Source organism: Bubalus kerabau, chromosome 11, assembly GCF_029407905.1.
Source record: "Bubalus kerabau isolate K-KA32 ecotype Philippines breed swamp buffalo chromosome 11, PCC_UOA_SB_1v2, whole genome shotgun sequence".
Taxonomy (NCBI): Eukaryota; Metazoa; Chordata; class Mammalia; order Artiodactyla; family Bovidae; genus Bubalus; species Bubalus kerabau.
The window spans coordinates 29,005,053-29,032,181 of record NC_073634.1 but is presented as its reverse complement, the minus strand read 5'-3'; the positions used below and the strand labels follow the sequence as shown (position 1 = coordinate 29,032,181).

Below are 27,129 nucleotides of genomic sequence, written 5' to 3'. Positions count from 1 at the left end.
TGACCAGCTGCTATGGAGGTTCCTTAAAAAACGAAAAAAAAGCTGTCATATGACCCTGCAGTCCCGCTCCTGGGCATTTATCTGGAGAAAAACATGGTCTGAAAGGATACATGCACCCCAGTGTTCACTGCAGCACTGCTTATAAAAGCCCAGACATGGAAGCAACCTAATGTCCACCAACAGAGGGGTGGATAAAGATGTGGTGTATATATATTTACAATGGAATATTACTCAGCCATTAAAAAGAATGAAATAATGCCATTTGCAGCAACATGGATGGACCTAGACAGTATCGTCATACTGAGTAAAGTAAGTCAGGGAAGGAGAAATATTGTATGATATCCCTTATATGTGGAATCTAAAAATAAATAATGCAAATGAACTTACAAAACAGAAAGAGACTCACAGACTTAGAGAATGAACTTATGATTGCTCAGGGAAGGGGAGAGTTAGGGAGTTTGGGAAGGTCGTGTACACACTGCTATATCTAAAATGGATAACCAAAAGGACCTATTGTCTAGTACACGGAACTCTGCTCAATGTCATGTGGCAGCCTGGATGGGAGTGGGGTTTGGGGGAGAATGGACACACGTATGGCTGAGTCCCTTTGCTGTTCACCTGGAACTGTCACAAGATTGTTAATCAGCTATGCTCCGATACAAAATACATGTTAATGTACGTTAAGTCATTTCAGTCATGTCCAACTCGTTGTGACCCCATGGACTGTAGCCCACCAGGCTCCTCTGTCCATGTGATTTTCCAAGAAAGAATACTGGAGGGGGTTGTCATGCCCTCCTCCAGAGTACAAAATAAAAAATTCAAAAGAAAAAGAGTGTCTATTTTACATTCCTGCCAGCAATGTATGAGTGATCCAATTTCTCCACATCCTCTCACCAGCACTTGGTGTTACCTTTTAACTATTCTGGTAAGTGTGTGGTAATATCTCAATGTAGTTTCAATTTGCATTTCCTTCATGTAATAAAATTTATTAAATATCTTTTCATGTGCTTATTTGCCATTATCGTATATCCATAATGAAAATATCTGGCCATATCTTTTACATATTTTCGAATTGGATTTTTTTTTTTTTACTGTTATATATTCAAGATACTAGTCCTTTGTAAAGCATGTAGTTCGAAATTTCTCCCAGATTGTAGCATATCCTTTTATTCTTTTCACATGGGCTTTTAAGAGCAAAAGTTTTTAACTTTGATGAGGTCCAAGCTCCATGATTTTTTAAATTCAGTATTTTTCGACCTTTTTCTGACCTCTGACTACTTACAGGGGCAAAAGATTTCCATCAGCATTTCTATCATTACACACAGTGATTCTCACTGCTAATGAAATTAAGTTGGCAGTTATAATTATAAAAATCAGTCTTTATAATCACTCATTAACACCTCTGTTCTTTTCATTCCCCTTCAATCTATAATCCCATGACAAAGATCTCTACATTTGAAGTCAACTTCAGCATGTAAGAGTAATGGGGGGTGGGAAAAAAGAGAACCACTGTCCATTAGTGTTAAAACCAAACTATGCCAACCCAGAGTACAGAGTTGCTAGGCCCCAAAATCTCTACAATGAAATTACTTCTGTGAGAAGACAGGGAGCTTGACCATATAAACTCTCGAAATTTCTTCTGCTTCGTGAGTCTAGGGATAAGTATAGGAAACATCCCAACATCCCATTAGATGAAGTATTTACATAACAAAAAATTAAGGCATACCTAGTTAATGCAACTGTGTTCTTTTGAGTTAGTCCAACGCTTGAATCTCTTATATTTTTCATCATTTTTTATAATATATAGCTTTGAATTTCCTGACTACTCTCTTTCTGATTTTCTTCTAAACCCAAGGAGCTAAAATTTAAAAGTACCTAGAAATCAGTGAGGGAAAGAAAGTACATGCAATTTTTTTTTAGTGGTATAAAGATCAGAAATCAGTCGCTCATATGCCAACACCCCTTTCATCACAAATATGTCAATGTGATGCATTCTGCATCAATACAATGTATACAAATAAATACACAAGACATGATGACCATAATAATGAAACCAGAAACGGTGGTTAGGGTTAGGAGATGTTGGAGATGAAGTGAACAGGCAGTAGGATAAAATCAATAAGCAATTAAAACAAATGGAATAATCTTAATAAGTTCACCAACCTATCTGACTTAAAGAATCCAATCCTGCTGTGATAAACAGAGGTTTATTCTGATCCACACATATTGATTTGCTACACGGATAAGAAGAAAAAAGAATCTAATTTAGTTTAGCAATCAAATATCCTGCCATTCCCTACTGTAAATACAAGAGCCAAGTTTTATATCTAGCCCCTATGAGAGCATTTCTCAAAATGAGTGAATGATTATTAACTTAACCAATTCAAAAAATAAAGTATAGCTCTAATAAAGATATTATAGGAGAAAAAAAGACCCAAATTACCTCAAATCAAAACCAAGAAAGATAGCAAGGTTAAGAAAAATACTTACTAAAATGATCAATTCCATTTCTGATATAAAATAGTGATAATAGGGGGAGAGCTACTAAAATAAGGGGAAAGGAAGTAATAGGATCAAGGAAACAAGCATAACAGTATGATTATTTTATTCTAGTTTCCAACTACTATATAACATTTTAGTTGTAAAATATGCTAAATATTTAAATAATATAAGAAGCAAGAGATAATATGAAATTATCTAAGAACAGTCATCTGAGGCATTTTTCCCAGTTCAGAAACAAGAGACTCGTGAGAACAATAATCAGATGAGAGAATACCAAAATAAAAAGTAAAAAGATATTAAAAAATATTTTAATGGTACCTTTTGTTGATGCCAAATGCCAATTGGTTAATAACTCCACGTATTTTTAGTAATAGAGCTTCTGATTTACTGGTAAACTAAAAAGAAAAAAATCAGGACAATAAATTACACGCTTGGCTTTCAAATCACAGAAAGAGGTAAAATAAACATGGCTTTCAACAAGTGCAGAGAGAATTACTATTTATTTGCACAACAAAATCTCCTGTTTGAGTAAACAAAACAAAACCCGAATAAAGGAAAAGAAAGAAATCTCGATAAATTTGTTTTTACTCACTCTTCAAATTTCATGAGTGCACGATATATTTATTGTATGTACTTGTTTTTATGCACTAATCATTTCAGCTACTCCCACAAATGGACCGTAATCATTACCAAAATGCAATCTGGTTGGTTAAAAAATAGGAGGTATGTATCATAAATAACTTTTCCTTCCAAACGCATACAGTTGTCCTCAAAGCAGTTAATGTGGGAGCTGCAGACTAGTCTAACAATACTGATACTCACTAAAACAACTTTAAAACTTCTCTTCAGATTTGCCTTTAAAGTTTGCAAAGTAGGCTACTGACTATTCTCAGTGGTGGTCTATAACCAAGTGATCAAAACGAGAATATTTTAGAAGAATGAAACTGCATGGGTACTATTAATCATTAAGCTGATAAATCAGATGAAAACCAGGACATATGGCTACCCTACAAAACCTTTTAAGACTAATTTTGAATGTTTGGAAATACCAAGGTCACCCAGCCAAATCAGAATGAGTAAGATGTATGCAAGTAGGAAAAACAATCTTGAACCAAAATGAAATGTAATTATAAGGTAAAAAGATCAGTGTTCAGAATAAGATTCGTTCAAGACCTGGGTTTTATCCCTAGGTTGGGAAGATACCCTGGAGAAGGGAAAGACTATTCACTCCAGTATTCTGGCCTGGAGAATTCCACAGTCCATGGCGGGTCGCAAAGAGTCAGACACAACTGAGTTTCACTTTCACTTTTCAGATTAAGAACAGGCTACCAGGGAAAGGGCCTCCCTGGTGGCTCAGAAGGTAAAGAATCTGCCTGCAATGTAGAAGACCTGGGTTCAATTCCTGGATTGGGAAGATCCTCTGGAGAAGGGAATGGCAACCCACTCCAGTATTTTTGTCAGGAAAATTCCACGGACAAAGAACCTGGCGGGCTACAGTCCACGGGATGGCAAGGAGTCGGACTGTGCGACTAACACTTAACTTCCCAGGGGGAAACTACTCAAGAGAGAATACTCATGTGAATATATAAGATTTGATACATTTTAAAAACTGAAACTATTTTATGCTTCTTTTGAGACAATATTCTAGTTTGAAAACTTCAGTTGAATTTTAAAAACACAACTTTTTATCATCAGCATTGTATTCTCTATTATGTTCCCTATATGGTGAGGAAAAAAACCTCATCACAAGTGTATTTCATAGGACTGCAGGGCTGGGAGGACATGAGAAGTTTTTCTAATTCAACCCCATCCCTACCCCTATCTGCTGCATCAGTTGCCTCGAAAATATCCTCCACAAATATATGTAGAGTTCTACTTATGAACTCAATGCCTGGGAATTCATGATCTCCAAAAGCAACTCATTCCACTTTCAGATAATGGCAGTATTAGAAATTTCTTAATTTGAACCAAACCCCATTGATTCATTGTTCTTGACTCTACGGAAGCATACATTTAACCCCTTTCCCATGGATCAGTCCTTCAAATATTTAAAGACTGTTATCACATTCCAAATGCCAGAATATCATTTTATGCTGTTCCTCATATATCATAATTTTAAGTTCCCTACCATCCTGGGGTCTCTCCACTGAATCTGGTCCTACTTACCAGTGTTTTTCTCTTTTTTTATTAACTTGATCAGATTGCTCATATTACTGAATTAGTATTCTTGACTGAATTATAAAAGATAAACCATGTTTAAAAAAAAAACAAACTGTTGCATATCATTGAACCTTGGAAAGCAGGAAGTACCAAAGTCTGGACTCTAGGGTCAGAGTGGAAGTGAAACTGAAAGGTGGGGCCTTGTTAGCTCTGGCCGCTCTCTTCTTGATTTGGGAAGCTAGAAAAGCTGTACGGTTTCCATGGTGGTCCAGAGTGCTTTTCTAAAGCCAACCTCTGATTTATTGACAGCTGAGGTGAAAGATTCTCAGATCCTTTCCCGTCCCTGGACTTCTAGGGTCTTGAGAGCCATGATTAATTGCAGGTCTGCTGTGGCCTGGGTTGATCTGACTTCATCTGTTATTACATTCTTACTGATAAGACCAGACTGGGCACTGATGGATCATCAAAATGTAATCTGTTTCTAAACAAAGAGAGGGATTTTCCTCAGCTAACTAAACAGAAGTAAATGTGGAGCTTTATCTAGAAGCGAAAGTAAGAAACTATAAGATCCATGATCTTTGCTTCTGTACCCTGAATGAGTAAGCTAGTTTGAATTCTCTGTATCTTTTCAAAACAGTAAAGAATATTTCCGTGGTTGCCAAGGCAGAGTAGAGAGGGTGAGGGAAAGTTGGATTGCGAGTTTGGAAATAGCAGATGCAAACTATTATATGCAGAAAAGATAAACAAGGTCCTATTGTCTAGCACAGGGAACTATATTCACTATCCTGTAATAAACCATAATGGAAAAAAATATGAAAAATAGTTTTTAGAAAAGAATATTTCCAAAATACTTTGTCAACCTAATATGCAAGTAGGTAGATACAGTACACACATAAAAGGTGATGATTTTTAAGAAAATACATAATAAAGTGTATTTGGAGTATTCTGGAAAGTATAAGAATTTTAAATACAGATCATACTTGTTACTTTCAGTCTTAATATATTAGCCATGAAAGCTGGGGACTAGGCCATGTTGTCTACAGGCTCCTCTGAGCACTTTGCTTTAGAGGGCAAAAGAGAGGATTCAAATGGGAGGAATTTTTAAAGAAATAAACATGCTTTTGTATTTTATTGCATTAGAGGATATCTAGCAACATTTGGTCCTGCTGTGGAAGAGATAATGCTAACAGTTACAAGAACCAGCCTTTATTGAGATTTGTGTCAGGCCCTGTGCTAAGGGTTTCAGGGTTTCAGGTATATTCCTGCTACTAACCCTCACAACAACCCTATGAAGGTAGGACTATTTTTGTCCATTTTACCTTGGAGGAGACTAAGGCTTCAGTGAGGTTAAGTGACTTACCTGAGACCCCTTATCTAGTAAATGGTTGCCCTGAGATTTGAATCCAGGCAGCATGACTCCCAAGTTCATTATTTTTAACCTCTACAACAAATAGCATTTTTAAAGCTTTTTTGAAAAAAAAAAAAAAAAAAAAAAATTGTTAGTCTTTTTTAAGTGAATATAGATTCTAATTCTTAAAGGAAAACTAAAAGATGAATAGATAAATAACCAATTTATCTCTAAGACAGATGGGGATTTATGACTATTAAAAATGTTGAACTTTCACTTCAAGGAAATGGTAGGCTATCTAGCAGTGTGTGTTCCAGAAATACATTATGAACGCTCTGTAACAAGAGGCTTTGAGGGCAATGGTAATGGAAAGGAGAGAATGACATGCATTAGTAAAAGCATCTGCATTCATTATTCTGCACCAAGTCGGTAATCTTTCCAAATTTGTTACTGTCTGTTCAAACCCAAAGGACAGGAAACATACAAACCATTAATGATGCTCCGTAATAATGTGCAACAAATCGAAGTGTCTTGCATATTACCTTCCTCTTCTCAGAGTCAAAATCCTAAAGACGTATGTTATTAAAAAGAAAAAAGTTAAGAGAACTAGTATCTGTAGCAGAAAAGTACAAATTATTAAATACAGAAATAGATTCTTTCTTCTTTATTTTTTGAAATGTACCTTGAGTAGGATTCCATTACTTTGGCATTTGGTTCTGTAGAAGCTGAGCAATAGCTGCAGCCTTCTAGGGCTACACTGTCAGATCTTTCCTTGTTTAAACACTTAGCCCAGTAGAATATAGATACAAGCACACATTTTATCAAGTGGAATACCCCAAGGATTCTCTGACAAGCAAAGATAAGAAGAAACCAATTTTCTACTTTCTTCAATTTAAAAGTTGGGACATAAGTCCTGTCCCTTGGTGACTGGACTGGATTCAGTTTCTAAATCTTCTGCCTTATCCCCATCATTCCACTGTATTTACTGTTTTTCACCTATTTTCTCTTTCCCTTTTCCAAAATCTTTAAGATGTGTGACTCCTTGACTTCTCCCCTGCCCCGAGTCGTTTTTCTCATTTCATTATTACTTTTGTTTCTCTCCTATAAAGGCTAGACAAGTGTGTACCACAAGCTCAACTAGAAGTGGAAGAGCTCACCTGAAAAATATCGTATTTACTTCCGATTATGACCAGAGGAATTGGAAATGGGTCAAGTAATTCACGATCCTGTTAACAAACATATTTCATTGATTCACTGTAATTGTTTACTACTATGTATTCAGCAATTTCTATGACTTAGGTCATTTTAAATCTGCCCACAGTGTTAACATTGTTGGCTTGACAGAGGTTGCTCCAGTATTTAATCTTTAAAGCTACATTTCTCAAGCATAAAACTAGAAATGACAATTCCCTAAGCTACCATATTTATTCTTCATGTTCTGTTCCTTTATTTTCTTATATGTTGCCTTCCTGTTTTTTTTTTTAAGTTATTTGTATTAACTGTTTGTTATAATAACATTTGGAGAAGGCAATGGCACCCCACTCCAGTACTCATGCCTGGAAAATCCCATGGATGAAGGAGCCTGGGGGGCTGCAGTCATGGGGTCGCTAAGAGTCAGACACAACTGAGCGACTTCCCTTTCACTTTTCACTTTCATGCATTGGAGAAGGAAATGGCAACCCACTCCAGTGTTCTTGCCTGGAGAATCCCAGGGACGGGGGAGCCTGGTGGGCTGCTGTCTATGGGGTCGCACAGAGTCGGACACGACTGACGTGCTTTAGCAGCAGCAGCAGCAGCATAACAACATTTATACTGCATATATGGGAACCATAACTACCAGTTTTGTTTGATATTCCTTTTGTAAAACACTCATATAAACTTTGGGCAATATAAAATACCTTTCTTAGTTTTCTAGATGATGACATTCCTGATTGTACATAAAAGACTTGTGTTACCATATTGCAACTTGATAATTTAATTATCAGATGATAAAAAGATACTGATAATGTGACAGACAATTAATGAATGTATAGAATGACAGTAAAGGCTGTTGAAACTCTATTCCTTGCTTAAAACTGTATCCTTTTCTGGTCTTTGCTAGGTGACATTTGTACAACCTGGTTTTGTATCTTCATTTCACAGAGATTATAAAATCAGTATCAAACTACTACTTTGAAACTCTGTTCCTTTTGATTGGTGTAATATGCCATAACAATCATGGTAGATGTCTTACGAGAAGACATATGAAATCTTTTTCCTTGTTTTGCTCTGAGGTTTTATTAAATTGCTGTAATTTTCCAGTGAACAGGTTCATCCACATCAAGTGAATTTCAACTCATGCATAAAAATCTAAAGAAATTGTTTGTGATGTTATCTTTAACTATGTGTGGGGCTAAGAATTTCAAGAATAATCCCAGCAGCAACTCACTGGATGGTCCTTCTGCATATTGCTCCACATCTTCTGTCTCATTTCAGAAGCTGCTTTAGAATTCTTCTTCCCCAGTTTCATTATCACTTTATCTATGTTAAGTTTTGTGGCTTGCAACAGATTTTCCATGGTGGGCCAAAGGTCATTAGGTTTTGAAAGATCCAAAACAAGCACAATAGAAAACGTCCTAAAGAAATAAAAACATCTTTCAAAAAAAAAAAAAGACTCAAAATAATTACCATTTGAAACCCTACTATACTGAAATGTATTTTCTAAGAGTAACACTATAAGAAAAAAAAAATAGCAGTTTTCTAAGAAAAATATGCCCAAATTATAGCCTTATTTATTCCAGTGCTTTTCCCTAGTGATATTTAAGTGTTACAACCAAACTTCTTGTTTGAACTAATAACAACCCAGTTCACATAATGTGCAATTGGATCCAACAGTGCCATGTTTAGATTCAGTTTTGCTGTGTGTTCCAAAGAAGGAAAGCAAAAACAATCATCACAGCAGCAGCAACAATACAACAATGTGGTGAGGCAGAAGAAAATATTTACTGATGGACCCTGCCTGGAGTCTACCTAGCTTATTTCCTCCTAAACCAACAAGACTTCCTGGAAAATGTTACGATGGCATTTCTATGGATTAGAAATCTGAGGCACAGACTCATAGAGCTAGTGAACTGTAGAGCTGGTATTTAGATCCAGAGCCACATGGTTTTCTGCTTGTACCCTGCTACCTCTCTGAAAGGCCTTGCTGCCTCCCTCCAGGCCACCACACACTCCACCACCATGACCATACGCACACATGCTCATGTTCATGTATATCAAACATAACTCTAAACTCAGCAACAACAAACAACCCAATTTAAAAATGGGCAAAGAACTCATATACATATTTCTGTATTTAAAGACATACATATGGCCAATAAACACAGGAAAAGATGTCCTGTATTATCATTGCTGTGCTGCTGCTGCTAAGTCACTTCAGTAGTGTCCGACTCTGTGCGACCCCAGAGACGGCAGCCCACCAGGCTTCCCCATCCCTGGGGTTCTCCAGGCAAGAACACTGGAGTGGGTTGCCATTTCCTTCTCCAATGCATGAAAGTGAAAAGTGAAAGTGGAGTCGCTCAGTCGTTCCCGACTCTTAGCAACCCCATGGACTGCAGCCTACCAGCCTTCTTTGTCCACGGATTTTCCAGGCAAGAGTACTGGAGTGGGGTGCCATTGCCTTCTCCGTGTATTATCATTAGAGATATGCAAATCAAAACCACAATGAGATACCACTTCTTGCCCATTAGGATAGCTACAATAAAAAATTTAAAAAATCCAGAAAATAATAAGTGTTGGAAAGAATAGAGAGAAATTGAAACCCTGGGGCATTGCCAATGGGAATATAAAACACCAGAGTAGACAATGTGGAAAGCAGTACAGTTGTTCCTCAAAAAATTATAGGAGGATCCAGCAATTCCACTTCTGGGTGTTTTGACATCAGGGACTCAAACAGGTATTTGTATACCAATGTCCATAGCAGCGTTATTCACAATTGCAAGAGTGGAAATGACCCAAATGTTCATCAATGGGTTAACAGCTAAACAAAATGTGGTAAATGAATACAATGAAATATTGTTCAGCCTTAAAAAGGAAGGAAATTTTGACATATGTTACAACATGGATGAATCTTGAAGACATTATGCTGAGTGAAATAAACTAGACCCAAAAGGATGATTTTATTTACATGAGGTAGTGAGAGTAGTCAAATCATAGAGACAGAAACTAGAATGGTACTTACCAAGGGTTGGAAGAGGGGGAAGTAGGAAGTTATTGTTTAATGGGTACAGGTTCAATCTGGGACGATGAAACGCTCTGGAGAGGGGTGGTGGTGGTGATGGTACCAAAACAATGTGAATAATACTGAATGTCACTCAACTGCACACTTAAAAATGGCTAAAATGGTGAATCTTATGTTATTTTACAATAAAAAACAAACATAAATCTAAAAGTATTACAGAGAATGGTTGTAGTAAGTCTGAACAGCCATAATCATGGGCCAATATATCTTTGATCAACAGAGCAAACATTCTGCTAGCAGAAATAGCAAGGAATTATAATATATGCTGGCCATAAAATAGTCAAGTTATCTGGGCTTTCCTGGTGACTCAGTGCTAAAGAATCCGCCTGTCAAGGCAGGAGATGCAGGTTCAATCCCTGGGCCGGGAAGATCCCCTGGAGAAGGAAATGGCAACCCACTCCAGTATTCTTGCCTGGGAAATCCCATGGAAAGAGGTGCCTGGCGGGCTGCAGTCCATGGGGTCGCAGAAGAGTTGGACAAATTAGTGACTAAACAACAACTATTATTTTGTTTAGTTTGAGCAAATCAGCTATTTTGTGTAAAGCAAAACAATAGCTAAATTCTATACTATAGGTCTAAATCCAGAAAGTAGTCTTTTTAGACATTACCTAAGATTTTCTATAAAGTTATTATGCCATTAAATTGTCTAGCCAACCATATCTTTCATTTGAATAAGCTCAGAAACAGCTTTTCTTAATTATAATGTGTGTGTGTGTGTGTGTGTGTGTATATATAAAGGAAACTAATTTTATTTTCAGAGTTTTAGCATGATTAATGTTAAAAAAAAAAAAGACCATGATTTAGCTTTTTTTTTTTTACTGTGGTAAAATATATATAAAGTGTATCATTTTTTCCAAATGAAAATAACTTTGTTTTAACCAAAGGGAAAATGGATTATTCAACTTTTTTCTAAGGTTAAAATTTATGTTTCCACTGCATTGTAAATACTTGTGTTACTTTTGCCTTCATAGCAAATGACAGCTAAAAAATTTTTTTATAAAACACTACCTCTGAAAACAGGGAAGTGGACCACAGGAAATGCTCTCTTACCAATTATCTAAGGTCTATGGAAACGTTCAATGCATCTATAATTATTCTATGAACAGTCATTTTAAAGAAAAACAGTATCTAACAGCATTTGGTAAGGTGGCTGGGCTCTGTCCAACTCAAGGAAATTACATGTCGAATTAATTCCAGTCACAAAACACTCTGAGATTTGCGACTAATGAGGAGTGAAATGTTTTCCATGAATTCGTCAAGCACTCAGCAAGCTGCTTTGGACCCAGGCCTGTGGCGCCCCTGCCCTCTGTTCATCATCACCCTGACCCCTCTTCTCTCCTAAGGCAGGCTCCAGCTGCTCTGGGATTCCATGGAAAGAAGACCAGGAACTCACAAAGCGAGGCAGTGAAGAAACTGTGGAAAGATTTGGCTTCCTGCAGAAACCAGAATTTCTACAAGCCCATAAGGTCTAGAGAAGGAAGTGAGGTAATACAGAAAGGTGATGTGAAAACAGGGCCAGAACTGGGAAGAGCTGCTCCCAGCCTTTTTACTCCTGTCTGCCTCAGGCCAGGCTGGCCGGCAGCTCTTGTTCCTTCAGCTGCTCCCCGCCCCTGTCATCTCCTCTCAGCCACACCACCATGAGTTGCCCTAATTCCCAGGCAGCTTCAATTATTTCTCTGTTAAAGGAGGACAAATGAGAACTACACAGCTGTAAAATCCCATGATTCTAAAAAAATAATGTCAGGGGAAATGGTGGTTTTAAGTGAAAAAGCAAGATCTAAATGTGTATACACAATATCTCATACCTGTACAAAGTATATTGACAACCCTGAAAACACTGAAAGAAATACCTCCGTATGTTGAGAATAGTCCTTTTTTTCATGTGATCACAGATGCTTTTACTTTTCATGTATGTTTCACTATTTTTCCAAGTTTTCCTTATGATCATAAAAGATTTTTGTGATAAGCAAAAGACACTAAATTTTATTTCTTTAAAAGAAAAAAAAAATCACTGGACAAAGAAAGCCAACATTACTAGCTAGTTACGGAAAAACAATTATCCTGTTAACAAGAAAAAATTCTCAAGATCTTAATGGTTGAAATTTGACAAATTATTGTCAAGCCCTTTGTATCTGGTCCAGCAGCAATGGTCTGTTTTAAACTCTGACAACAGTAAGATATTTCAGATCTTTTAATTCTGTTTTCTTTGGCTAAGATGGGTTCCCAGGAACATTGTGAGAAATGTCACAATTTTCCACATCTGATTTGGCCAACATGTGGGAATCATTCTCAGGAAAACACCACCAAAGAGCTTGAGGTTTTCCCCCAGGTTCTTTTTCTTTAAGGTCAGCAAACAGACACTTCTTCCTCTTCTAACTCACAAACTTTCATTGCATGAGGCTTTACTGGTGTGTGTGCGTGCTAAGTCGCTTCAGTTGTGTCCAACTCTTTGTGACTCTATGAGCTGTAGCCCTCCAGGCTACCCTGTCCATGGGGATTCTCCAGGCGAGAATACCGGAGTGGGTTGCATGCCCTTCTCCAGGGGATTTTCTTGACCCAGGGATCTAATCCGTGTCTCTTGTGTCTCCTACACTGGCAGGTGGGTTCTTTACCACAAGCACCACCTGGGAAGCCCCTCAGTGATATTAACATTAGTATTAAATTCAAGTGTGTGTTAGTCACTCAGTCATGTCTGACTCTTTGTGACCCCACGGATTGTAGCCTGCCAGGTTCCTCTGTCCATGGAATTCTCCAGGCAAGAAAGAATACTGGAGTGGGTAGCCATTCCCTTCTCCAGGGGATCTTCCTGACCCAGGGACTGAATCCAAGTCTCCTGTATTGCAGGCACCTGAGCCACCAAAGAAGCCAGTTAAATTTAAAGGAAACATAATATCTAGTTGCAGGAAAAACTCAGGGGCTGAATTAGCTCATGCTTGGATGGGTATTAAAAAGAATTGAGTTTTCAAATTTATTTTTTGAAGTATTTTTTTTTGCCAAGTGAATATATTGCCCAAGTGTTATTTGACATATTTTGTTTGTTTGTAGGCTTGCAAAATATATTACTAGTCGGATGCCAACTATCTCATTTCAGCACAGGCCAGAACCTTCAGTTCAGTTCAGTTCAGTCGCTCAGTCATATCCGACTCTTTGTGACCCCACAGACTGCAGCATGCCAGGCATCCCTGTCCATCACCAACTCCCAGAGTTTACTCAAACTCATGTCCATTGAGTAGATGATGCCATCCAACCATCTCATCCTCTGTCGTCCTCTTCTTCTCCCACCTTCAATCTTTCCCAGCATCAGGGTCTTTTCAGATGAGTCAGTTCTTTGCATCAGGTGGCCAAAATATAGGCGTTTCAGCTTCAACATCATTCCTTCCAATGAACAGTCAGAACTGATTGCCTTTAGGGTGGACTGGTTGGATCTCCTTGCAGTCCAAGGGACTCTCAAGAGTCTTCTCCAACACCACAGTTCAAAAGCACCAATTCTTTGGCACTCAGCTTTCTTTATAGTCCAACTCTCACATTCATATATGACTATTGGAAATACCATAGCTTTGACTAGACAGACCTTTGTTGGCAAAGTAATGTCTCTGCTTTTTGATATGCTGTGTAGGTTGGTCATAACTTTCCTTCCAAGGAGCAAGCGTCTTTTAACTTCATGGCTGCAGTCACCATCTGAGTGATTTTGGAGCCCTGAAAAACAGTCTGTCACTGTTTCCACTGTTTCCCTATCTATTTGCCATGAAGTGATGGGACCAGATGCCACGATCTTAGTTTTCTAAGAGTTGAGTTTTAAGCCAACTCTTTCACTCACATCAAGAGGCTGTTCTTCTTCACTTGTGGTGTCATCTGCATATCTGAGGTTATTTCTCCCTATTGATATTTCTCCCGACAATCTTGATTCCAAGCTTGTGCTTCATCCAGTCCAGCGTTTCTCATGATGTACTCTGCATATAAGTTAAATAAGTGGGGTGACAATATACAGCCTTGACGTATTCTTTTCCCGATTTGGAACCAGAACCTTGGTTCTTTTAAAATCTCTGAGAGCACTACAGTTTAGGCACATAGAAAGGAAGTTAAGGTAAACCTTCAGCAACATAAAACTGTCCCCGCAAATTCTGATTCACAAAAAACTCATGTTCATCCTGTGGCCTCCACTGGATACTTACTAACCGCTATTCCTCACTGACCCCACTTACCGTAAGCTGTCACTTGTGATTGGGATGCTGATTAAATCCAGTAAAGATGTTCCTCCACCTAGCTCCCAAAAGTGAGCAATATCTTTTGGCTGAAAAAAACAGGTTTTTTTCATATTAATATTCTTTGATGTTTTTACATTTTAAATAGTTCTTATAGTTCATTAGCACCAGCCAGTAATAATTATGGATACAAGATATTACAGTCCTCAAGACCATTTGTGGCAGTCAAAATTTTCTCCTTTATTGATCCCATCCCTCAAAATACACTAAAACATCTATTCCAAAGAACAAAGATGAAACATTAAGAATATACATGGGTACTAAATGCCCTGATTCTACCCTAATTTAATAGAAGACATTAAACAGCACCCCAACTCTGTAAATATCACAGGTAGCAAACACTCACATTAGAAATTAACAAATTGAACACATTTGGAATTATCTTTGTGAAAACAGTTATAATTTTAGGTAGAAACAAAACAACTGAACGGGAAAACATCCTAATTGAGGGAGAAGACAGAAGCTCACACAATAAATCAGACATAAAGACAAGACCAGAGGAAACGGGGAGAACAGACAGGAGTCCGACCTGCAGATCAGGATCAACTGGGCAGAAGTATAAGCAGCTGGTCTGGGCCTGACATCCCTGGGGACAGTGACAGGCTGGCACTGGCAATACAAGAGGTAGGTGGGGGACACGGACTCTCTGCAACTGCTTCCCTTTTCAGAGAACTCAAACTATAGGGGGACTAAAAGGAGTGGGCAGTAGCCCAGTAGCTTGGAAAAAAGACCATCTGTTCCATGACAACTGTCCTAGATTGCTGGCTAGCTGATGGCATTTCTCCTTCTGGCCAGATACTGAGAGCCTTCAAGATATGATTGTGTGAGGAGCTGATAAAGTTCCTCCATTTAGAACTCTTAGGAGACCTTCAATCTGAGAAAGATGTGAATCTTCTAGAATGAATACAGAAAAGCCCAACTTGATAGCATAAAGTTTAGCAGAAACAAGCAGGTGAAAAACAAACCACATGAGTTTTCATGTACCCAATACCAAGAACTTGGAAGAGGCAAATGGTCATTACGGCAGTTTTAGATAAATATATTTTGCTTTTTGACAGGTTATCATCTCAAGCATTGAAACTGTTTTGCAGTTGGTATTTGAATCTCTAATGTTTGGGGGGAGAAATAAGTTTTCAATGGACAATCTCCCTTGATTCACAACTGGATGAAGAAAAGCTTTTAGAGCTTTTCTCAAAAGTTAAGCTTATGAAAGTTGACTCAGACTCTCCCACAACAAGGACAAGGCTACTTCTAGGCTTATCACCCATGCAAAAATTTATGTGATTCACAAAAACAAAGTTCTCCCACATCTCAATATATTGTTTTTTCTTTTCAATTTCATGGTTTTAATAACCAAGTTGCACTGGTGAAACCAGGAAGCAGCAACAGACAATTTAAACTCTCTATACACTGTCTAATGATCAAACACTTAGACTGGATCAACCTATAAAAATTTGCCTGTGTTATGGGAGTTATGGGAGATATGGGACCTTCTTTATTCTAGATTGTTCTCCATACACCGAACTTTATTTAAGAAATGACCTCTTCCTTATGGGAACACCAAAAGAGAATTTTACTTAGAATTTTTTATTCTCCTAACATACACTATAAGTTCTCCCTCTATCCTGAACAATTTCTAACTATCCTCTATAGATAAACCAACACAAGTGAAAATAGGATTGTGGCCAGTTAGGGCCTGTGGTCTCAAATAGGATTACCAACTTTAAGATGTATTTGTAAAAATGCTAATAATTTGGATTTTAAGCAGTATATTTTCATAAATATCCAACAGGTCAAATGTATATTTTTAGCAGATTTTTTTCAGGAGACAAGATAACTCACAATGTTATTCTCATTTGAAAGAAGAAAATATGCCCAAAGCCTGTACACTGAAGTTACAGAGTAATCCTATTCAAGCATCTTAAGACATAACAAATGAGAAGGCCAAAATATTTTCACAGTTTGGGTGGCTTCCTCTGTGCTGAGTTGCATTTGACTTTAAAAGTATTACATAGCTAGGAAGTGTACTCCCGGATATGTTTATTGATTGTGGAAAAGATGGAAAATGTAAAACAATGTCAGCATCCTTACTTCTCCATACACGTGTAGAGCAACATCACCAAAAAGACACTCACAATGTTATGTCCTTTTGTTCTTCTTCCATACGTATATTCCAAAGCTAAGGTTGGTTTTGGTGGCTCATCCCTGTACAGTGAAGATAAGTATTATTACCATCATTTTCTTAAGCTATCATCTTACCTTATTTTTGCTTCTTAAGAACTTTATTAGCAGAGAACTTACGCTGTGTGTAACACATTGAGATAAAAATGATTAAGAATTTATACAAAAATTAAATAAGCCTTCAAAAAAGCATCTTAACAGACTTTAGTAGCAACTGCAGAGGTGAGTAATGGCACTTGCGTTTAGTGGCAGCGCCTAGTGACACCATTCGGGGAGCAGAGAAGGAGCTGGCAGTGTTGGTGGCTGTGTCAGGGCATACGCTCTCTGCATCCAGGCCACGAGGGAAGCAAAGACAATAGGTTTATGCTCAGCCTCAATGTGAGGAGCTGGGAACATAATGACTTTCAATTTAATGGAGACATCAATAAAAGATTTTTTATTACAGTTCTCAACCAAAATCATAGCTCAAACCTGGGCATCATTTAGCTAACGAGAGCTGCAAACCAACAAGACTTTCCTTACCAAAACTTCCTGAAACATGGTAACTACCGTAACCTGCTGGCATGCTTCCATGGTAAAGAAGGCTAAGAAGTACATAAAACAAATGGCAACATGTACAGTTTGATGACCAATAATGTGCTTCAGAAGCATACCTATGAGCAATTCAAAGATTATAATGTTCAAACGATCATGAACTAGATAAAATTAAAAAGTTTAAATAGCAGACTAGCATAGCCAAAACAAGTAAGTACTATCTATTACATATTGAGTAATATGCTAATTTCTTCCCTCAAATAAGGAAATCCATTATTAATCCTATACAGTTTTTTTCTGCTTATTGTTGGTTTCATCTTTAAAGGAAGACTGTAAAAGCCATAATATGGATTCATAAGAATTAGAATATTTTGTTTAGGTCACAAAATGGAAATATGTCTTTTATATTCTAACTTGCAAATCCCATGGATGAAAGAGCCTGGTGGGCTGCAGTCCATGGGGTCGCTAAGAGTAGGACACGACTGAGCGACTTCACTTTCACTTTTCACTTTCACCCATTGGAGAGGGAAATGGCAACCCACTCCAGTGTTCTTGCCTGGAGAATCCCAGGGACGGGCGAGCCTGGTGGGCTGCTGTCTATGGGATCGCACAGAGTCGGACATGACTGAAGCGACTTAGCAGCAGCAGCAGCAGCCTTACAATAAGAATAAGCAAAAATGTATTCTAAAGTTTAATATAACACTTACCTGTCAAGACACCTTAGAATAATAGTAGTCTTTCCCTAGAAATTCAAAAAGAAAGAATACTGTGTTAATGTCATCCACATGTAAAATTTTATTATTGTTCATAATTGTGGCCCAAAATAGCTTTTAATCACTTGAATGATAAATTACCTGGAAACTAGAAACTTTCAGAATTGCTCCTAAGTTTGATAAGTGGAAAAAGTTAACTGTCAACTTTCCATCAGAGTGTAACTACACTGCTATTATTATAATTATAAAGTACCACAGATGACAAATACTAGAAAATCAAACCTCATTTTAGTGGTCAACTTGGCAGCTGTCTTAAATTTTCTCTCTACTCGTTAATGCTAATTACTGGTTAAGCTGATGATTAGTGTCTTCTAAAATGTTTTAATTCCAATTTGTTGAAGTGGAAATAAAAAAGGATAACACACAAATATAGGACATGTTGAAGACATATTCCAAGTAAGCAATCCAGATATCGGTTAGAATACTTTTTTTGGTTTGTCTTATTTCTAGAAGATGTACTTTAAATTTCTTTTTAGGAGTCAGGAAATAGAGGTTCTGGTCCCATCTCAGCCACTAATCATGAAACTTAACCTCACATCTGAGCCAGGGACTGATCTAGTGGTTTAAGTCACTGTTTTTTTTTTAAACAGTGAAGCTTTACCTTTTTAAGACAATCTTTTACAGGAATATAAATAAAAGAGCAGCAGGGAAAGTTTACCAAAGGAGACCTTTAGGATTCAAGAAAGCAGTTTAGAAAAGTCTGGACTACCAAAAACACAGATTATTTCACTATATATGTGTTTGTGTTTTTTTTGACTGTTGATCAAATCTATATATTTTATTAGTTACACCCAATTGTGTTTTTGCTATATAACTTGAGGACATCTGTAAAACCAGTACATTAGATAAATCCTGAAATTCCACTAGCTCTAAGCTATTTAAATATTGCTTATACAAAATATTTGGGGTGGGGGGGAAGTGGACAAAGGCTTATTTACAAAATGGAAGTCAGATGCAGCAAACTTATGATTACCAGAGGATACAGGGGAGAAGGATACATTGGGAGATTGACACTGGCATGTACACACTACTATACATAAAACAGGTAAGAGTAGGAAATGGCAACCCACTCCAGTATTCTTGCCTGGAGAATCCCATGGACAGAGGAGACTGGCGGGCTACAGTCAGTGGGTTTGCAGATAGTTGGACACAACTGAAGCAACTTAGCATATAACTAAAAAACTGTACAGCACAGGGAACTCTACTCAATACTCTGTAATGGTCTATATGACAAAAGAACGAGTGGATATCTATGTATAACTCATTCACTTTGCTATATACCTGAAACTAACACAACATTGTAAATCAACTACACTCCAATAAAAATATAAAAAAGTATTAAAGGAAAGCCAGCACTATATAAACAGCATACACTTAAATAAAGATGAACGTTTAACATACAGAGTAATGTTTTTTATTCACTGATAAGCTAAAGGTCCATTTCAAGATGTTTCTTTCTTTTGTATGCTTAATTAGTTTTATTAGCAAGCAAAGCCCTGTGAAGGATGGCATCATCTAGTCCTCAGACTCAGATTCATCTTCATCTTGACTAATCTGGAAGTAACGAAGCTCATAAGTCTCCTTGTCAGATGCAACCACACGAAGCCAATCACAAAGATTGTTCTTTTTAAGGTATTTCTTGGTAAGGTACTTCAAATACCTTTTAGAGAACTGTTTCTCAGAAACGACTATGATTTTATTCTTGAAGTGTTCAATGTGAACGACATTCCCAAGATTTCCAGTTTTTCCATTCACTTTAACCTTCTCCCGCAGAAACTGTTCAAAATTTCCAGAATCAAAAATTCCATCTTCTACTGGATGAGTAAGATCCAAATTAAACTTCCAGGTTGACTTCTTAGGCTTCTTGTCTTTCTTCAGCACCATCTTGAAGGCTTGCCGCGCGATGAGAGAGCTATTTCACTATATATGTGTTTTTTAAAGCCAGGGAACCTACAATACTTACCCTCAAAAAGATAAATTGTGACTCCAAATTACATCTGGGCTATGATTAAACTGAATGACTTTTTTGGTAGTAAGATTTATAAATAAATCATTGGAAGAGCACTAAAATACATAATTGAAAGATATTTATTGGTAGGTGTTATATCAAAGTGAAAGATCAGAAACAATCTAAATTTTCCAAATAGGGGACTGACTAAATTATGACCATCAATATAATGAATAACATGCAGATCACAAGTATAATGTAGGAATAGACATACTGACCTAAATCAAATCCCTTAACAATTATACAGTGGAAGTGAGAAATAGATTTAAGGGACTAGATCTGATAGAGTGCCTGATGAACTATGGGCGGAAGTTTGTGACATTGTACAGGAGACAGGGATCAAGACCATCCCCAAGAAAAAGAAATGCAAAAAAGCAAAATGGCTGTCTGAGGAGGCCTTACAAATAGCTGTGAAAAGAAGAGAAGCAAAAAGCAAAGGAGGAAAGGAAAGATATACCCATTTGAATGCAGAGTTCCAAAGAATAGCATGGAGAGATAAGAAAGCCTTCCTCAGTGATCAATATAACGAAACAGACGAAAACAATAAAATGGGTAAGACTAGAGCTCTCTTCAAGAAAATTAGAAATACCAAGGGAACATTTCATGCAAAGATGGGCTCAATAAAGGACAGAAATGGTATGGACCTGACAGAAGCAGAAGATATTAAGAAGAGATGGCAAGAATACACAGAAGAACTGTACAAAAAAGATCTTCACGACCCAGATAATCACGATGGTGTGATCACTGACCTAGAGCCAGACATCCTGGAATATGAAGTCAAATGGGCCTTAGGAAGCATCACTATGAACAAAGCTAGTGGAGGTGATGGAATTCCAGTTGAGCTATTTCAAATCCTAAAAGATGATGCTGTGAAAGTGTTGCACTCAATATGCCAGCAAATTTGGAAAACTCAGCAGGGGCCACAGGACTGGAAAAGGTCAGTTTTCATTCCAATCCCAAAGAAAGGCAATGCCAAAGAATGCTCAAACTACTGCACAATTGCACTCATCTCACACGCTAGTAAAGTAATGCTCAAAATTCTCCAAGCCAGGCTTCAGCAATACATGAACCGTGAACTTCCTGATGTTCAAGCTGGTTTTAGAAAAGGCAGAGCAACCAGAGATCAAATTGCCAGCATCCGCTGGATCATGGAAAAAGCAAGAGAGTTCCAGAAAAGCATCTATTTCTGCTTTATTGACTATGCCAAAGCCTTTGACTGTGTGGATCACAATAAACTGTGGAAAATTCTGAAAGAGATGGGAATACCAGAGAACCTGACCTGTCTCTTGAGAAATCTGTATGCAGGTCAGGAAGCAACAGTTAGAACTGGACATGGAACAACAGACTGGTTCCAAATAGAAAAAGGAGTATGTCAAGGCTGTATATTGTCACCCTGCTCATTTAACTTATATGCAGAGTACATCATGAGAAACGCTGGGCTGGATGAAGTACAAGCTGGAATCAAGATTGCCAGGAGAAATATCAATAACTTCAGATACGCAGATGACACCACCCTTATGGCAGAAAGTGAAGAAGAACTAAAGAGCCTCTTGATGAAAGTGAAAGAGGAGAGTGAAAAAGTTGGCTTAAAGCTCAACATTCAGAAAATGAAGATCATGGCGTCCGGTTCTATCACTTCATGGGAAATAGATGGGGAAACAGTGGAAACAGTGTCAGACTTTATTTTGGGGGGCTCCAAAATCACTGCAGATGGTGACTGCAGCCATGAAATTAAAAGATGCTTGCTCCTTGGAAGAAAAGTTATGACCAACCTACACAGCATATTAAAAAGCAGAGACATTACTTTGCCAACAAAGGTCTGTCTAGTCAAGGCTATTGTTTTTCCAGTGGTCATATATGGATGTGAGAGTTGGACTATAAGGAAAGCTGAGTGCCGAAGAATTGATGGCTTTGAACTGTGGTGTTGGAGAAGACTCTTGAGAGTCCCTTGGACTGCAAGGAGATCCAACCAGTCCACCCTAAAGGCAATCAGTTCTGACTGTTCATTGGAAGGAATGATGTTGAAGCTGAAACTCCAATACTTTGGCCACCTGATGCAAAGAACTGACTCATCTGAAAAGACCCTGATGCTGGGAAAGATTGAAAGCAGGAGGAGAAGGGGACAACAGAGGATGAGATGGTTGGATGGCATCACCAACTCAGTGGAGATGAGTTTGAGTAAACTCCAGGAGTTGGTGATGGAGAGGGAAGCCTGGCATGCTGTGGTCCATGAGGTCGCGAAGAGTCGGACACAACTGAGCGACTGAACTGAACTGAATTGAACTGAGACACATTGACACGATAAGACATGCATAATAGATTACCATGACCCTATTTTCAGTTAAAAATCATCTCTTCCTTGAGATGCATATACACACACATACAGATAGAGAAACAAACAGAAATCCAGAGAGACATCACATGTTAACTGTGAATGTTTCCAGGTGATAACTTTAAAGGTAATTTATTTTCTAAAGAAAATCAGGATTTTCTAATTATCCTACACTTTACATGTATCACGTGTAGTGTATTTTTAACTTTTTTAAATAATGAGGACTATGACACCTAAAAATAAATGTATTCAATGTGCAGGAAAGTATACAGAATTACTGTATTTTAGAAGTAGGAATCTTAGAGAATATCTAGCCAATCTTCTCAAATTCTCATGGTTCCACAGCAGTGATTTAAATTATTTTTACTATAATTTCATATTAATGTATAAGAGTACCTGGTGGAATTTCAAATAAAAATAAACTCAACTCTGGGCACTGAAATCAGCTTTTAGATTATCATTAAAATAACAATCCAAATTTTAAAAATTCACTAGTAAACTGTTGCCGTTTGAGAAGGCATCCACAGACTCCTGGGTTTCCAAGTCCAAGAAGCACTGACATAGTACAAGTTCACTGAGTGACTATCAGAATGAATCCCACGTTCCCTTCCAATACGTCCATCACAGCAGAAGTCCAGCCTCCCTCTGACTTGTCATCCTTGCAACTCTAATTCCATAATCCTCTACATATCCCTTCATTGGGCATAATAATCTCCTCCTTTCTAAAATCCAGCTGCCCTGAATCCTCAACTTCTTCTTCAGAACATTCTATTTGTTGGCCTGCACTAACATATGACTATCTCTTGAACACTTCCTCTGTGGTCCTATTAAAGAAGGCTATTTATTCTTCATCACCTCCACACACTTCAGGGCCCTCCCTGCTCTCCAGTGCCACCTAGAGACAATTACTCTACTTCTCTCCTCTTGCAGGAATCTTAAGAGGCTTGAATCAGCCTACCCTCTTGGTTATCTCTTCCTCAGTCTACCTTCCCCTCTCAGCTACTGTCATTAGTCTTGTTCACCTCACCCCCTACATGGGCATGGGCAACCCACCTATGACCCCGACCTCAAGGTGCCCTTTGCCTCAAGAGACTCTTTCCTTCACTCCACTTCTGCCACATGTCACTTTCGGGGTTCTATCTTGAACCATTTCACTACTGGAAACTGTACCACTTCCAAAATCACATGCACAAACAACACATTCTCTAAGCACTTTTTTCAGAACTCTACTTTTTTCAGCTTTACTGAGAGGCCTCCAAAGTCCATGTATCCTTCTGGGACACAGGGCAGACACAGAAGGGTGCTCTGGCTACCTGGGCACTGACGCTGCCTGGTAAAGACGTAGCCTCATTGACACAGAAGTTAGCTCTTGACTAATTTCTGTTATCATGCCTTTAACATGCCCTTAGGTAGACACATGAAGCACAAAAATAAAATAGTATCATATATACAACAACTATCTCTATTATATACATGTAAGATTATATATATCATAAAATAAGATAGTCCCCAACTTAGGATAGTTCCATTTATGATTTTTTTGACTTTATGAAAGTGCAAAATTGATATACACCCAGTTGACACTGTCCTTTCGCGGGCTGGCGATACGCGCTGATAAAGTCTTCCTGTGATGGCGGGCAGCAGCTGTGAGCTGCAGCTCCCGGTCAGCCCCTCGACCATGAGGGCAGCAAGCAGCACACTTACAACCACTGTTTTCCACTTTCGGTATGTTATTCAATAAACTAACTGCACAAGATATTCAACACTTTATTATAAAATAGGCTGTGTACTAGGTAACTTGGCTCAACTGTAGGCTGACGTAAATATTCTGAGCACATTTAAGGAAGGCAATGGCACCCCACTCCAGCACTCTTGCCTGGAAAATCCCATGGACGGAGGAGCCTGGTGGGCTGCAGTCCACGGGGTCACTAAGAGTCGGACAGACTCAGCGACTTCACTTTCACTTTTCACTTTCATGCATTGGAGAAAGAAATGGTAACCCACTCCAGTGTTCTTGCCTGGAGAATCCCAGGGATGGGGGAGCCTCGTGGGCTGCCATCTATGGGGTCGCACAGAGTCGGACACAACTGAAGCGACTTAGCAGCAGTAGCAGCAGCAGGCTAAGCTATCAGGAAGATTCCCTGGAGAAGGGCATGGCAACTCACTCCAGTATTCTTGACTGGAGAATCCCATGGACAGAGTAGCCTCGTGGGCTACAGTCCATGGGGTTGCAAAAGTTGGACATGACTGAAGTGACTTAGTACACAAGCACGTAGGCTAAGCTACAATGTCGGTTAGGTCAGATGTGTTAAATGCACTTTTTGACTGACAATATTTATGGGGATGTAAACCCACCGTAAGTCAAGGAAGGTCTGTAATATAAACCCCAAATATGATGAATATCAGCATCTTGGATCTGCAAGTCTTGACCTTTTTTAGACAGTGTCACCAGCAGTTCTGTGTCTCTGGCCAGAATTTTGTAATCCAAGCAAAGCTGCATGAAGATATGATACATCTGTTCCTGCTCTGTATGGCTACTTCCAAACCCATTTTGCATCCCTGGCTACACAACAGGAACTTACAGCGAGTGGGACAGGGTCTCTTGCTACTAAAGTGTTCTGATGGATATGCTGTCCTTTTCCCCTTTATTTTTCAGAACAATAAATAACCCTTTGAAACCCTGTGACAAACATCATTGCGTGTGTTCACTCAGTCATGTATGACTCTGCGACCCCACAGACTGTAGCCCACCAGGCTCCTCTCCATGGGATTCTCCAGGCAAGAATACTGGAGTGGGGTGCTAGTCCCTTCGCCAGGGGATGTTCCCAACCCAGAGACTGAAGCTGGTCTCCTGCACTGCAGGCAGATTCTTTACCATCTGAGCTACCACAATTCAATTATTCCTTAAATGAAATTCCTAAAAGTGAAGTAACTGAATTTAAAAAATGAATATTATTTAAGATAATGCCTTATTGATTTAGATGCTGACAGATATTTAAATGGATCCTGGCTTTTATACTTAATTGAGGTAGAAGACCTTAATATTGTCAAATTATGAAATAAAAATATAGTTAAAATGTTTTAAATTATATTTACTACTATAATTTTTCCTAGATCAATTCCTAAATATGGTATTGTTGTTCAGTTGCTAAGTCATGTCCAACCTTGTGACCCCATGGACTGCAGTGTACCAGGCTTCCCTGTCCTTCACTATCTCTTGGAGTTTGCTCAAACTCATGTCCATTGAGTTGTGATGCCATCCAACCATCTCATCTTCTGTTGCTCTCTTTTCCTCCTGGCCTCAATCTTTCCCAGCATCAGGGTCTTTTCCCTGAGCTGGCTCTTCACACCACATGGGCAAAGTATTGGAGCTTCAGCATCAGTCCTTCCAATGAATATTCAGGGTTGATTTCCTTTAGGATTGACTGGTTGGATCTCCTTGCCATACATAGGACTCTCAAGATCTTCTCCAGTACCACAGTTTGAAAGCATCAGTTCTTTGGTGCTCAGCATTCTTTATGGTGCAACTCTCACATCTGTACACAACTATTGGAAAAATCATAGCTTTGACTATATAGACCTTTGTAGGCAAAGTGACATCTTTGCTTTTTAATATGTTAAGTTTATCATAGCTTTCCTTCCAAGGAGCAAGTGTCTTTTAATTTCAATGGCTGCTGTCACCATCTGTAGTCATTTTGGAGCCCAAGAAAATAAAATCTGTCACTGCTTCCACTTTTTCCCCATCTATTTGCCATGGATCAGATGCCATTATCTTAGTTTTCTGAATGTTGAAATATGGTATTAGCTAAGTATAAATTTAGCTCATTAACTTCAAACTCAATGGTTCCATGACCATGAGTTTGCAAAAAATGTCTAAATATTATTTTCAAAATGTAATTATCCTAATATTAGGTGATAAAAACAATAATAACTTATTTTATATATAAAATTCTTTCACCTGGGTATTTTCCAATCAAGTCTCAGTGAGAACATTAATATTATAGTCAACATTCTTCTTAACTAACTTCCCCTTATGGTACAACAATACTTAAATTTCTCAAAAGATATAATGTGGTATTCTATGTGAAATTATCTCTCTGTTGATCTTAAGGGTTTGCTAAACCTGTGCACACATCAACCCATGGATTTTGGCTGACTTCTGCTAATCTGTGTGGAGATAACTGACATTACTAGAGGAAGAAATGACAAACAGATTTTATCTCAACTGCCAACACTTTCCTGGAATGCTATGGATCAGATGTCATCTTCAGGATCAGCAGAAAAGGGGAACATAATTGATAAAATGTGTGTAGAAGATGTGTGCCTACTATTTTCTATCCCTTACAGAACCATGGAAAGGATCTGATGATAACCAGATCTTAGACAATGGAGAACTGGAAAAGCAAAAACATGGAGGTCTAGATAGCTTCCTTTCCTCTTTCCTGCCACCTAGAGACTGAGGTTTAGGGTGAGAAAATAAGCTCTGGGAAGTGAAAGACTAGTCAGTGATAAAGTTTTCTGAGCCGCAGTCTAAGAATACTAGCATGATTAACCCTTTGAAAAAAATTTTTCTGCGACGTTTATTTTTTAATTTTCCATTATGGTTTATCATGGGACACTGAATACAGTTCCTGTGTGATACGGTAGGACCTTGTTGATCCATTCTGTATATAATAGTTTATACAGAATGACTATACCTCGATAAGAGGTGAAACATATGTCAGGAGGCCTAAAAACTTGACAATCAAAT

At 38.2% G+C, this 27,129-nt stretch overlaps 2 protein-coding genes across 2 annotated transcripts in view; both read right to left on the bottom strand.

The window, feature by feature from the left end:
- The window catches only part of DYNC2LI1 (dynein cytoplasmic 2 light intermediate chain 1), a 39,396-nt gene that overhangs the window by 7,687 nt on the left and 4,580 nt on the right, over nt 1–27,129 (bottom strand). Inside the window, exons 3-10 of the mRNA XM_055539949.1 lie at nt 17,974–18,008; nt 16,687–16,756; nt 14,492–14,580; nt 8,439–8,625; nt 7,168–7,236; nt 6,499–6,576; nt 2,821–2,897; nt 2,164–2,234 (exon numbers count right to left, since the gene is read on the bottom strand). Of these exons, the coding sequence (XP_055395924.1) occupies nt 2,164–2,234; nt 2,821–2,897; nt 6,499–6,576; nt 7,168–7,236; nt 8,439–8,625; nt 14,492–14,580; nt 16,687–16,756; nt 17,974–18,008 (676 nt within the window). The remainder of the gene's footprint in view (nt 1–2,163; nt 2,235–2,820; nt 2,898–6,498; nt 6,577–7,167; nt 7,237–8,438; nt 8,626–14,491; nt 14,581–16,686; nt 16,757–17,973; nt 18,009–27,129) is intronic.
- LOC129622987 (60S ribosomal protein L22-like 1) lies at nt 18,942–19,949 on the bottom strand. The gene has a single exon (XM_055539950.1). It carries the CDS (start codon nt 19,921–19,923, stop codon nt 19,555–19,557), a length of 369 nt encoding a protein of 122 aa, XP_055395925.1. The 5' UTR covers nt 19,924–19,949; the 3' UTR covers nt 18,942–19,554.